Raw genomic sequence first — 12,359 nt, 5'->3', positions numbered from 1 at the left:
TTTGAAATTCCAAAATCCCGTACGGCTAAAAAACACACGCAGTTTTTGCCGCGAAAGCGCGAAATGACCTCTTTGTCCTCCCCTTCCGGCCTCTGCAACAGTCAGGGGGGACGTTTGGAACCCGGACTCTCCCTCTGGGACTGCGGGACAAGTTTATTTGGGGAAAAAATGGCAGAGTTATTGGCCCCTCCCTGTGTACGGCATTTACTGCGTTGCCACTTATATTCATTGTCGCGACGCGCACCAGTACCACCGGAGACCGCGTTTGGAATTCAAGATTTGGATTCTAGGGTTCTTTTCTTTTTGCTTTTGCTCACTGTTTTCGGGTTTTCTTCCTTACACGTTTTCGGTTTTTTGTTTTTCCTAATGTATGATATGTAACGTGCATTTTCTAGCGGTATAGAGGCTGTGGGTGTAGTTAAGCTGAAGAACTGCATTCTGCAGGTCAGTCTTCTGAGCGTTTTGTAGGCAGCTCTGGGTATTTCGAGTTTGGTTGTTTGAGAATTTGACTTTGAATTTGAAAAAAAAAATTATTTTTTTTTGACCTTTTTTTTTTTTTTTCTGTTTGTGTTCTGATTAGGGTGTCTTTTGCAGTGAAGAGATTGAAGATTCTTTGATTCTTTTCTTATATTTGTGGTCCTGGTTTGGCAAATGGGGTATTCTTCAGTGTTCTTTTTGTCGTTGTGACTTTCATTGTTTTATCCGGGCTGAAAAGGGTAGTGACCTTCTTCCTTTTTTTTTTTTTTCCTGTCAAAGGTCGCAGTGTTTGAAGTTCTGTTTTTTTCCATTTGGTGATTACTGCATCACAGTGTCCGGCTCTTCTGTTGTGTGCATGTCCCCTCTAAATGTTCAGCAAATGTCTGAATCTCTGGTATATGTTCGTTGTGTTCGTATAAAGAAAATGATTTGGTGTCGCCATTTCATTTTCAGATTTCCCATTTACGAGTCTGACAGAAAATGATCTAGGTAGTGTCAAGCTGGAAGTAAGCTTTCTGCTTAGCCTTTTGCACAAGTGAAGTTTGGAGAGGTGACAGGGAGAAAGTAAGGAGGAAATGTCGGAAAAGAGGAGACACTCTGTTGATATACCTCTTTCCAAAACTTTAGTTGCGATGAGGAGAGTTCGCTCCCTGCGAGATCCAACTACAAACTCTATGAGCAAATTCCCAGCTTTTATAGACCATAATTGGGAAACAAATTCTTGTAATGGTGTTCAATTAGCTGCAGAACATGGCAGTCAAAAGCCTGTTGGTTCTCGTAATAGAGGCAGACAGGAGAGACTCGGCAGTGATTCTGAATGGAATACTGGTGCACGAAAATTACCCAAGTCCAAGCTTAAATCTTACAAGAAAACTGGTGGGTTTGTAATTGAAGGTGAGGATTTTGTGAGCACCAAAGAGATTGATAAATTGGTCCGTGCTAGATTAAGCCTTGATGGAGTGCACGAGATGAAATTGTTGGAGGAGCTTAATGGTATAGATAGAGGAAACAACGAATTGGATTTGACATGGGTTTCACATTCTGGGAACTGTTTGATAGAGGATTCAGACTCGTGTAGTGGACATAATAACTTACGATTAGAGGTTTCAGAAAGAGCTGACACAAAACCTAGAAAGAAAACTGAGTATACTAAACCACTGAAGCCTTCGAAGGTGGTTGATGATGGTGGCAGAAGTTGTGTAGGTAGTCCGAGCTTGACTCTAAGTGATGCTCGAATGGATGCATCCAGTGTAAGTACATCTATCTTTGCGGATGAAGAGACAGAATTTTTGGGCTCAAGTCAACGTGGTTGTGGAATTAGCTGCTGTTGGTCTAGAACCCCGAAATTCAGAAACTCAAATCAACCTACTGGTGTGGAAGAAAACCACCCCTTGTTGTTTGCTGAAGCAAAGGAGATGAATCACACGGAATCCACATGCTTTAGGAGAGACTTAGCTCTTTATTCAGATTATACTAGGAGTCTCAGTGACAAATTTCGGCCTAGATCATTTGACGAAGTGGTTGGCCAAGATGTTGTGACACAATCTCTTTTAAGTGCCATTTTGAAAGGCAAAATTGCATCTCTCTATCTCTTTCATGGACCTCAGGGAACTGGTAAAACCTCATCTGCTAGAATATTTGCAGCTGCTGTTAATTGTCTTTCTATGGATCGAGAAAAGCCCTGTGGATTTTGCAAACAATGTGTGTTGTTTTTCAGTGGAAGGTGTAGAGATGCCAGCGCAGTGGATTCTGCAAAAATGAATCGGACTAGTCGTATCAAGGCTCTTATTAAGAATGCTGCTATTCCCCCAATTTCATCGCGATTTAAGGTCTTCATTATTGATGAATGCCAGTTATTGAGAGGGGAAATATGGACTTTATTTCTTAATGCACTTGATGAACTTCCAAGACATGTGGTGTTCGTTATGATTGCTGATGACTTGGATAAGCTGCCACAAATTTATTTGTCTAGGTGCCAAAACTATCACTTCCCAAAGATTAGGGAGGTGGATATAGTTACTAAATTAGAGAGGATTTGTGTGGAAGAAAATCTTGAGTTTGACAGGGCAGCATTAAATTTTATTGCCAGTAAATCTAATGGGTCTGTGCGAGATGCAGAGACAATGTTAGACCAACTTGGTTTGCTTGGCAAACGAATCACAAAGTCACTAGTTTATGAATTTGTAAGTGGTCAATTTTCTACGATAGTGAGCATGTTTCTTCAGTTGTCAGTTTGCAGTCATATGATTGTTGGTTATTGTTCATGCAGAATGGAATTGTATCTGATGAGGAGCTACTTGACTTACTAGATCTTGCTCTGTCTTCTGACACTTCGAATACGGTTAGAAGGGCTAGGGAACTTATGAGATCAAGGGTTGACCCAATGCAGTTAATATCACAACTGGCAAATCTCATCATGGATATTCTTGCTGGTAGATATCAATCAGCAAATTCCACGGCTGGAAGAAATTTCCTTGGAAGATTCACTTGTATGCATTCTTTTCTCTTATCTCTTGTATATTCTACTAACAGTCTCCTTAATATTTAGCTGTAACTGGGTAGTTCAAAAAAATATATTAGAATGCGAGCATTATGGTATCCTGCACCCTATTGTTTGAAGATAATTATAAATTGCTTAGGCTGTTGCAGTGTACGTGATAGAGAACCTCATTTGACCAATTAAAGGGACAGGTTGATGGTACAAAATCCTGATTTTGTGATGCAGGTCATCCCCATTGGTATCCATTTATCCAAAAATGGAAACCTAATAGTCCACACTATATGAGTGACTCTGATGATTACAATTAAATAGTTAAGTCACTTTGAACATGTTGCATCCCTTGAATTAGTGTCTCTGGACATTCAGAAGACTTCAACTCTGGTTGTCTGTGTGCTTACTGGAGCTTCCCTTAAGAGAATTCTACTAGTTCCTTTCTTCTAGCGTTTCAGTATCATGTGGAGATTTCTATATTATGCACATGACCTCCATATTAAGTACTCATTTTGAATGGAAATGGTGTGGTATCTGACTGTTTTACTTTTTTCTGTAGCTGAACCTGACTTGCATAAACTTAGGCATGCACTCAAAGTACTCTCTGAGACAGAAAAACAGTTGAAGATGTCAAAGAGTCAAACCACATGGCTTACTGTGGCTCTCTTACAGTTCAGTGCTGGGGACTCTTCTCTGTCAGAAAGAAGTGACTCAAGGGCATGCTTTAAATCACCTTATCAGAAAGGTGCTGATCATTTATCAACTACCTATATATAATTGTTGAGCTACCCTTAGGGTCAATCTTCATTGTGGTTTAGTCATGTTTCATTCAAACAAAATAAGATTGCTGGCATGCTTGACCTGTTAACTTAGCTTCTCTGTTAAGTAATACATGTACATGTTTGGTGATTCGGACTATTGATTGTGAGGGTAAAACCATCTCTGACTCTAATGGGAAATAGATGACTCGTGATCACAGACCACAGGCTATGTGCAACCCTATTGCCATAGTTTGCCCTAGATGTTATGAGTGGGAGGCATTAAGAATGAAGAACAAATTACTTTTCCTAGTTAGGTTAATGTCTGCTAAAGCTTAACAGTTCATTTAAGTTTATCATCTTTTGAATGCAGAGGATGGGTTTTGCAACACTTTGAGAGTAGAAAATTTTGATTGTTCAGCTTCACATTTGCACAACCTTGGTGAGTCCCAACGGTCCAGAATACATGTTGATACTGCAGGAAAATTAGAAATGATCTGGACTACAGCTGTGGAGAAATGCCAGTCTAATAGGCTGAAAAAGTTCTTGATCACAGAAGGAAAATTGTCATCTGTTTGCGTCAGTCAAGGTATGCACTTTGGTTTTTTTCTTGAAACCTGCATATTATTTCTCCAAAAATTTACTATTACAAGGCAAACTAATTTGTATGTGTGGCAACCTAGGTGCAGTAGTTATCTGCTGAAACTATCTACTAGCATAGTTCTTTGATGATATCTTTGGTGCTACAGATTGGAAATTGACCTGTATTGTCTGTGTTGTTGTTTGGTACTTTTTTAAAAAAAATTACTTATCTTACAGGATTTAATTGTCAGGTTGTTCACAAGCACTAGTGTGGCTAATGCATAACTAGGCTGTGTGTCTCATTATCGGGTGGAGGGGTAGACTCTTTAAGCTGAACCTTTAAGTTCATAGTAATAGTGCTCATGTCATGCGGGTGGCCATCATAACCGTGAAAATAAATGTGCTTTGGTTCAATGACTTGTCTGCTATTTGTTTTCTCAAAGTATGAATTATCTCATTATTGTTAGTTGTCTACTCTCTTCGACGTTGTCTGCATAACTAAGGGGAAGTTACCAGTTATACAAAGAGAGAAATGAGAATGTTGCCTCCTTGCACATCTAAAGTAATTTCTAGACCTGTCAGTATGCGAGTCAAAATTAAGTGTGAAGATGTAGATCCTAATCTTTTCTTTACCTTTTCTATGACTTTCTATACATGGAAGTCTTTCAGAATCTAGTAATTAATTCTTCAAAAACTCTTTTGATTATTAAGCATCTTAAAGATAAATTCATACATCTTTCATCTCATGCAAACATCATGCGTTAAGATACTCATTTCATGATTTTTTTTTTTTTTTTTTTGTGAAAATTATAGATCTGGCAATAGTAGAAGTTGACTTTTGCAAGCAAGACCATGTCTCTAAAGCTGAAAAATCTTGGAAAGTCATTGCCAGTTCCCTCCAGTTTGTTCTTGGTTGCAATGTGGAGATCAGAATTAATCTCATTCCAAGCCCTTCTACCAAAAGCACCAAAGTGAAGAAATCATCATTTAGTTTATTGAGTTGTTCACGTGGAATGTCAGAAGATATGGGGCCTGCAAATGTTGATGAAGACCACCATTCAGATGGAACCCGCCCTTCCAGTGCAGCTGTAAAAATAGAAGTTGATGAAAAAATGTCTTCAATTGATGGTAAAGATTTAGTTGCTATTAGAGACGCAGAAGGAAATACTCTGAGCACATCAACAAACTCATCCCACCGAGTAGTCCAGGTTGGTTTGCCAGTTGCTTCTGAATTAGAATTCGATACTTTGGTACAGAAGAAGTGCCTGGGGTCTGCAGATCGTTGTCAAGGGATTCAAGAACTTGAAAGTCAACCAGGCTGCTTCTCAAAGACCTTTAAATTGAAGAGAATATTGAATACTTCTGAGGTTGCTTGCACCATCTGTTTGAGGATCCAGCCAGAAAAAATTGAAATGTGTGTTCCACAGAAAACATCTCAGGAGACATATTTTCAGAAAAATGATCCCTTCTTTCTCTCACCCAGTTTGAATACGCAAATGACTTCAAGCAATATTTCGCCAGATGAGGACAGGTAAATGGTGCATTACTTGTTAAGAAGTTTGTATATTCACGGTTACTGAGGAATCTTATAAAACCTAAGCAGACACTTTGATGATCTAGAGTTTTAAGCAAAAGAGGTTGAGCTGGATCCTCTGTTTAGCCTAAAAAAATCAGCACTCTTGTCTTTTCCTCTCAAACTCACTCTTATTTGTGATTCTTGGAATATTCAATAGTTCCCTGCAGTAATTAATTTTGTATGTTGTGGGGTTAGTAGACATTTGAGTATTCTGTCGTGGTAAATGAAACTCAGCACTATCTAAGCATCTGATGATTGGAATTTCCTGATATTTTGGTTTGAAAGCTTATTGGGGGGGCCTTTTTCATCATATAAATCTCAGCTGAGTTTTCAAAGGGTGGATCCAAGTGGTCTAAATTAGAAAAGCAATGTTAAAGACTAAAGTTAAAAAACTGCTGAAACCATTTCCATACCATCAAATGAAGGTTGTACTTCTGTCTTATTGTCTTAGAGTGTAATCCCTTGTCGTAATATGCACCAGTTATACGGTTGCTTTGAACTCTCAGGTCTCATGCTATAATTTCTGTAACTTTTTTTTGCAAATATTTCCTTCAGATCATCAAGGGATCCAAAGAGTGATGCAATGATGCATTGTTGGAGAAGTCCAAAATCTCCGGTCAGTAAACTTGTGCTCTGCAATCATCTTTGCCAGAATACAAAATCAGAATTAAAACAGAGTGATATAATTATCTTTTCTCTTACAAAATGGCCTGATACTGTTTTTCACTGTAAAATGTTCTTGCATGCACAGGTGCCAAAGAAGCAGCAGCGAAGGTCACCCTTGGTGGGATGGGTGCTACCTTGTTCAACCGCCCAAGAGTTCAGTGAAGCATGACATGAGAGGCTCAACAGCTTCAACTATATCCTGCAAACATACAATAGATGCATGATTTTGTATGAAACTGGTAAACAGGTTTTTAAAGAATCTCCCTTCGCACAACAAGGTGGCTTACCAGTTCTATCCTCCAGTTCAATATGGGCTCTTCTCATTCCATCTCAAAACATCATCCCAATGTTCTCTGTTCAATTGAAATTCATCGAAATGTTTGTCTTAGAAAGTTTCACTGACACCAGAAAAGCCTTGAAAAGGATTGTTATCTGAAAGAACAATAGAATGGAGAAAAAAACACTACATTCAATCAGATGGAAAGCTTGTCCGAAATCTGATATGAAGGAGTCTGCTCTGCCTTCTACAATGTATGAGTGCTCGAGTTTGGATTTGCTGCTCCAGATCAATTTCATGCAATGCACTCTTCACTGCTGCGCAACGAAGTTGAAAGAGCAAAATCTTTTAATCTTCTAATCTTGGCTTCGATTTTCACTCCATTAGCATCTGGGTGCAGGAATATGAACGCACAATGCTCAGAAATGTCAGTGAATAATGATAATTGCAGGATTGATCGAATAGGAAAAGTCATTTGGTATAAAACATGCGAAATAGTTATCTTAATATAATTTTAAGTTTTAATTACGTTATAAAAAATAATGAAAATGCTCCAATCCATCATTGATGAGGTTGAGAATTCCGCTGGATCTTCAAGCCCGCCCACGGCTTCGTCGAGGTTACAATGTCATCTACGGGTTGCTGGCGAAAGTCGATAGATCGAACTTCGGAAGCCGAAGGAGAAGGGAGATAAATGTTCGGAGGGAAGAGTCCCGGCGTCACCGTTCTCTGGTTATGGACTATAGGAACTGCTGCCGGTACCTCCCTTTTTCGCCGCCTTTTTTTCTTTTCTTTCTCGTTTTCCCTCTCATTTTGTTTATCTGATCTGATCTGATTGTCCACCTAGTGCTTGTGGCGAACGTGGCCAGGACGCGCCTAAGAGATATGGAGAGCCTGCTTAATCAAGAACAGCAACAAGCTTCTGCTTCTCCCACCGAGTCTGTTCTGGAAGGCGATCAATCCTAGGTGCATTTCGTTCCAAATTCCTGTAATAGCTTTTGGTGATGAAAATGGGTCTTTTCGCTTGGTCGCCTGAGATGCAGCACGAGTGTAGGGTTTCTCAGTTTTTGTCGCTTTTTGAAGTTCATCAAGTACAATACTTTTACAAGTTTGGTGGTGTAACTCCAAGGAAATATCTGGTAGATGGAAGATGAATTGTAGGTAGGAATCATGTACTAAATAATTGCAGACCAAAATGATGCTCCTGGAAACAGAGCTTCCCTTCTAAGTCCTGACGCACCATTAAAAGCAGGTGGTCAGGAACAACTCTAGATGGCAAGTTATTTTTTCAGGAGTTACATGTAGGGAATCAACCATTTCTTCTTAATGGAAATAGTCAAATGACCTAGTGGAAAATATGAACCTCCATTTCTAATTCAGCTACAAGCTCAAATATGCATATTGTTCCTTCTTTGAGCTTATTAGCCCGAACAAACACAGACCACCCACCAGATAAACTGTCTTTAAATTGTCCACAAATGTATCTGACTACCCATTGCCTCTTCTCTGGATCTCGAAGTAGCATGTTGCCACTCTTCCTTGGTAGATACTTCTTGGAAAATGCTGAGGGCATGTGCTGTTCAAGAATCACCATTATCAGTAAAAGCACAATTACTGATTGAAAATAGGAGGTGTGGAAATGGGAGTTATTTCCAGCCACCAATGACTAAAGGGAGTTACTTACGGCCACCAATAGCATTTTTTTTTTTTTTTTGCAAGAGATGCTTGCTTGGTCAAATGTCAAAATCATATCAATAAAAAAATTCCTGTTCTCAGATAAGCCAGAAAACATACACTACATTGAGGGAAAATAAATAAATTTGAAAAGTCAGGTAATAGTTTTGGCCATTAAAATTTGTTCCCCTCTAGTTATTGTCACCAAAAGAAAAACTATTTTGACACCCACCACACCAGGAAAAAAAACAACTATGACATCATGAAACTAATTTTTTCAAACTACAAGAAAGACAGAAAATTTGTGCTAAATCTATGAGATCACAATGAAAAAGAAAGTAGATTAAAAATGGTTTTAACAGAGGCCATTTTAGAGATAGTAGCCCCAACCTAAACCATTTGCAGCAATCTTTAACATCAACGTAGTATAAATATTTAACTTAGTGATTGGGCAATCTAAAGTAACATCAAAATTGCTAGAATGACACCATAAGAAATTTACTTGAAGGTGTAAACAACTAAATAAGTTAAAAAATTAGCAATTTCTAACATCTCATACCAATCCTGAATAAAAAGTAAGCTAATAATAGATTAATAAACTTGGTGAATATGAAAAAACAATAATGGAATGGACTTGTCAACCAAGGATGAAAATATTTCCTTTCAGAATAAAAAGATAAGGCCTTTATATCTGGAATGTATGAGAGCAAAGCAAAACTCACCACAATGTATCCCTTCTTAACATGTGTAGCGGTCAAATATAATTTTAGACAGGGATTCTTTGATGTAAAGGATTTGGTTTTTTCCGAAATTTGTGAATTCTCTTCTCTAACTGAAGTGCACCTTCTTGAAGAAACAGGATGTCTTTTATCATGTAAATGAAGGTCAGTTTGTGTCGTACTAACAACTTTTCTTTTGATCTTCACATCTCTTTCAAACTTAGGAGTTACCTTGTCCTCACCTGGTTCATACAAAGAACGAACAATTAATTAACTTGATGATCAAGAAAAAAATAACATAACCAACACCATATTTTGTTCTTAAAATTAAATGCTTAAAATGTTTCTCCTTCTTAGATACGACCAATGTTATAAAACCAGACAAGGTGACAGGGTCTAGTCCAGGTGGGTTTCGTCTCTAGTTGACCCAGTATGATATTATTTTAAAGTTAAAATAAAAATAATTGGGAGGAAGCTTTGTTCTCATTCAACATCATTTGAAAATCAGAAGGGGAGGGGGACCCTTCCCCTACTGGCAGAGGAAAGAGGAGAGGCAGGGCTCCACCCCCTCCCCTCTGTATTTGTTGAGCTAAGGTGGGAGCCACTGCCCTCCATGCTATCAGCAACAGGGAGGTGGCAGCTCCTCCCAGAGCCCCGAATGAGCAGGGAAGGGGGCAGTGGTTGCTTCCCCTCTCTTTTGAACCCTCCTCCTCCCCCTTTGTGCAGGGGATTATTCCCGTGTGTGTGTGGCTTGGTTGACCAGGCCGGGCAGCTGGTCCACTTGTTGAACGGGTAAACCTGATGGGTCAGTTAGCTTGTTTCCTCGGGGTCTTTTAACCCTGTCATAATCGGTTGGCTTGGTATGTGTTTTATAACACTGAATACAACATTATTTAAGGATGATGCGCAGTGCATTATAATACCACACTATAATCATAATCTCTTACCATGAACTGATCAAAATCTCTTACCATAAACTGAAGGAAAATCCTGTAAGTCTTCAAAACCTGATTTTTGTTGAGAAAGATGACCAGAAGCCAAAGATATAATATCACACTACAATCAAAATCTCTTACCATAAACTGAAGGACAATCCTGTAGGTCTTCAAAACCTGATTTTTGTTGAGAGAGATGACCAGAAGCCAAAGAGGCATACTTCTCTGATTTGATTTCTTCGCAAGCTTTGGATTTTTGTTTGCTTCTTTTAATAATGAATGCATCCTCTTTCTCACATGCAGTTTTATCAAAAATTTGTACATAGAAATGATTCCTACCATCATATCTGAAGACAAGAAAATCATGTTCTTGTATGAAATGATCTTCCACAAAATCCTGCCAACCGTCCTTCAAATAAGTATTATGGTCGCTCCTCATATCTAATTTGACATTCCAAATTCCACCGCTGGGCCCAATTAGGGTAACTCTTTTAGATGATTTCCCTGAGATATGCTTTATAAAACCTGGTGGGATCCGCTACATTTTGAAACAACTGAAATCAGATTTATCAAATAAAAAAGATGACAAACAAAAGAGCAGATAAGAATAGAAACATAGCACAACAAGAATCCATGCACAATGACCAAGTTCTTCACTGACTGTTGGGGTATACCATACCAACTAGGAACCCAATTTTATCATTCCTTTTGTTCCTCTATTTCAGCATTTTCACTTTTTTTTCAGCAAAACAGCAGATTTATCAAGTTTTTTGTACATTAAAATATCAAATGACAAATAACAGTCAATAGGTACTCATTCATCTCTGTGACTAAAAGAAGAGGATACAATTTATAAGCAGACTTTCTTACACTCCACAATATCTCTCCACCTCCCTACATTTCATTCCTGCATCTCTTTTTGAATCTAGAAAAATGATGAAAGCAAAGTAAACGACTTGTAAGCAACTTTCTTGTACTCCATAAGATCTCTCAACCCCTTAACATATGTTCCTGTCCCCCTTGGTTACTTAATCTTTTGATTGAGATGTTAGATAATACGCTATCACTTCTGTTACAGATCTTGTGGTTAACCAATCAAAAGATCAACAATTGCTTGAGTAATTAAAAAAATAAATTTTGCAAATAATAATCAGAAAATAAAATAATATTTTGTTTCTAATAGTTTTAATATCATAAAGTGTAGTTGCACAGATTCTACACTTCAACATGGAAAGGATATATAATCCAGGACTTCTGCAAGCATTTCTGAAAACTGCAGAATTACTATTCTTATATTCAATACATTCAAGGCTCCAATCCAAATACCACATAGATGTATTCATATAAAATTCAGGTTGATTCCAGTATACAGGCCTCCAATGAAGCAGCTGGAATTCAAGGTTCATCTGTCTCCCGAACTTCAGTCTTCTGTTTTTCTATTTGGCTTCTAAATTGACATCACCGTCCGTTATAAACTTTGGGTCACATCATTCAACATGCTTTTGACAGTCGAAAGTCTCCCGATGTCTAAAACTCAGAAAACCAAAGCTGGTTTCCCGGCGCAACCTAGATCAAAGTGACGATCGGCAAAAACCGATAGAAATCCACGCTACAAAGTATCTAAAATGATTCGTATTGAGGAAAATCGTACTTGGTGGGGAAATCGAAAAAATGAAAAATACTAACCAACTGTTGAGCGAAATTCCCAAACATAATTTTGAAGAAATGCCGTTGTCCACTCGGATCTTCCTGACCACCAGCCTCCATTCTCTAATTCAAAATAAACTAACGATCCTTCCCCAAACCCTTCTTTGGAAAATGAAAATTCCAGGCTTCAAAGAAGATGAATCATCGGTGCGAAAACCACGGACTATGTAGCTGGATGGACTTTAGTACTTCACTAATTTAGCGAAGCTCACGATACAAAACCCGAAAACGGCAAGAAGGGATTGCCAAGGGGCCGAAACTTGAAAATTGAAAGTTCCCATAACAGGATTCTTCATCCTCTTAGACTGCGACGACTTCGACAAAAGCCGCGGGAAATTTGAGCAATAGAAGTCGGGTGATCGAAATCACCAGCGCTGAGAAGACCAATAACTAAAGGCAAAAGTGGGCTCCGTGGGTCCCGTAAAGACCTTATAATCATCGCCGAAAATGGGCTTTTTGACAAATAAGGTGGGCTTAGGTCCAAAAATATAATAATA

At 38.5% G+C, this 12,359-nt stretch overlaps 2 protein-coding genes and 1 long non-coding RNA gene across 4 annotated transcripts; 2 read left to right on the top strand and 1 right to left on the bottom strand.

The window, feature by feature from the left end:
• The first annotated feature begins 289 nt into the window (after positions 1-289).
• Positions 290-6,719, top strand: LOC137962123 (protein STICHEL-like 2). The gene is made up of 7 exons (XM_068808845.1): positions 290-2,660; positions 2,747-2,966; positions 3,528-3,713; positions 4,100-4,315; positions 5,122-5,839; positions 6,440-6,500; positions 6,636-6,719. Exons 1-7 carry the CDS (start codon positions 1,053-1,055, stop codon positions 6,717-6,719), a joined length of 3,093 nt encoding a protein of 1,030 aa, XP_068664946.1. The 5' UTR covers positions 290-1,052.
• Positions 6,720-7,497: 778 nt separating this feature from the next.
• LOC137962128 (uncharacterized) lies at positions 7,498-7,935 on the top strand. Its single transcript, XR_011115108.1, has 2 exons — positions 7,498-7,585; positions 7,675-7,935. It is a non-coding gene; the product is annotated as an uncharacterized lncRNA (long non-coding RNA).
• LOC137962126 (B3 domain-containing protein Os01g0723500-like) lies at positions 7,565-12,198 on the bottom strand. 2 transcript variants are annotated; one of them, XM_068808850.1, is made up of 5 exons: positions 11,842-12,198; positions 10,297-10,693; positions 9,224-9,462; positions 8,277-8,403; positions 7,565-7,859 (listed from the first exon to the last, which is right to left on the bottom strand). In XM_068808850.1, the coding sequence occupies exons 1-5, from the start codon at positions 11,920-11,922 to the stop codon at positions 7,726-7,728; spliced, it is 978 nt and encodes a 325-aa protein (XP_068664951.1). In that variant the 5' UTR covers positions 11,923-12,198; the 3' UTR covers positions 7,565-7,725. The 2 variants fall into 2 exon arrangements, with proteins under 2 accessions (XP_068664951.1, XP_068664953.1); XM_068808852.1 differs by having other exon boundaries at positions 10,495-10,693.
• Positions 12,199-12,359: the final 161 nt, after the last annotated feature.

The sequence above is a fragment of the Aristolochia californica genome, unplaced genomic scaffold, assembly GCF_029961685.1.
Source record: "Aristolochia californica isolate CCGP_79_NKW_82.1479 unplaced genomic scaffold, dmAriCali1.0.hap1 SCAF_4, whole genome shotgun sequence".
Lineage (NCBI taxonomy): Eukaryota > Viridiplantae > Streptophyta > Magnoliopsida > Piperales > Aristolochiaceae > Aristolochia > Aristolochia californica.
Note: the sequence above shows the minus strand (reverse complement) of the source record. Positions and strands in the feature narration are given on the sequence as shown.

What these genes read in the sequence shown, in the direction of transcription:
- LOC137962123 (XM_068808845.1), top strand. Translation starts at nt 1,053, where the DNA reads ATGTCGGAAAAGAGGAGACACTCTGTTGATATACCTCTTTCCAAAACT. An exon ending in AGTCACTAGTTTATGAATTT is followed by an intron (nt 2,661 to 2,746) that starts GTAAGTGGTCAA and finishes TTGTTCATGCAG; the next exon opens with AATGGAATTGTATCTGATGA. An exon ending in TAAATCACCTTATCAGAAAG is followed by an intron (nt 3,714 to 4,099) that starts GTGCTGATCATT and finishes TTTTGAATGCAG; the next exon opens with AGGATGGGTTTTGCAACACT.
- LOC137962126 (XM_068808850.1), bottom strand. Translation starts at nt 11,922, where the DNA reads ATGGAGGCTGGTGGTCAGGAAGATCCGAGTGGACAACGGCATTTCTTC. An exon ending in GGATTGTCCTTCAGTTTATG is followed by an intron (nt 9,463 to 10,296) that starts GTAAGAGATTTT and finishes TGTATGAACCAG; the next exon opens with GTGAGGACAAGGTAACTCCT. An exon ending in TTAAGAAGGGATACATTGTG is followed by an intron (nt 8,404 to 9,223) that starts GTGAGTTTTGCT and finishes ATTCTTGAACAG; the next exon opens with CACATGCCCTCAGCATTTTC.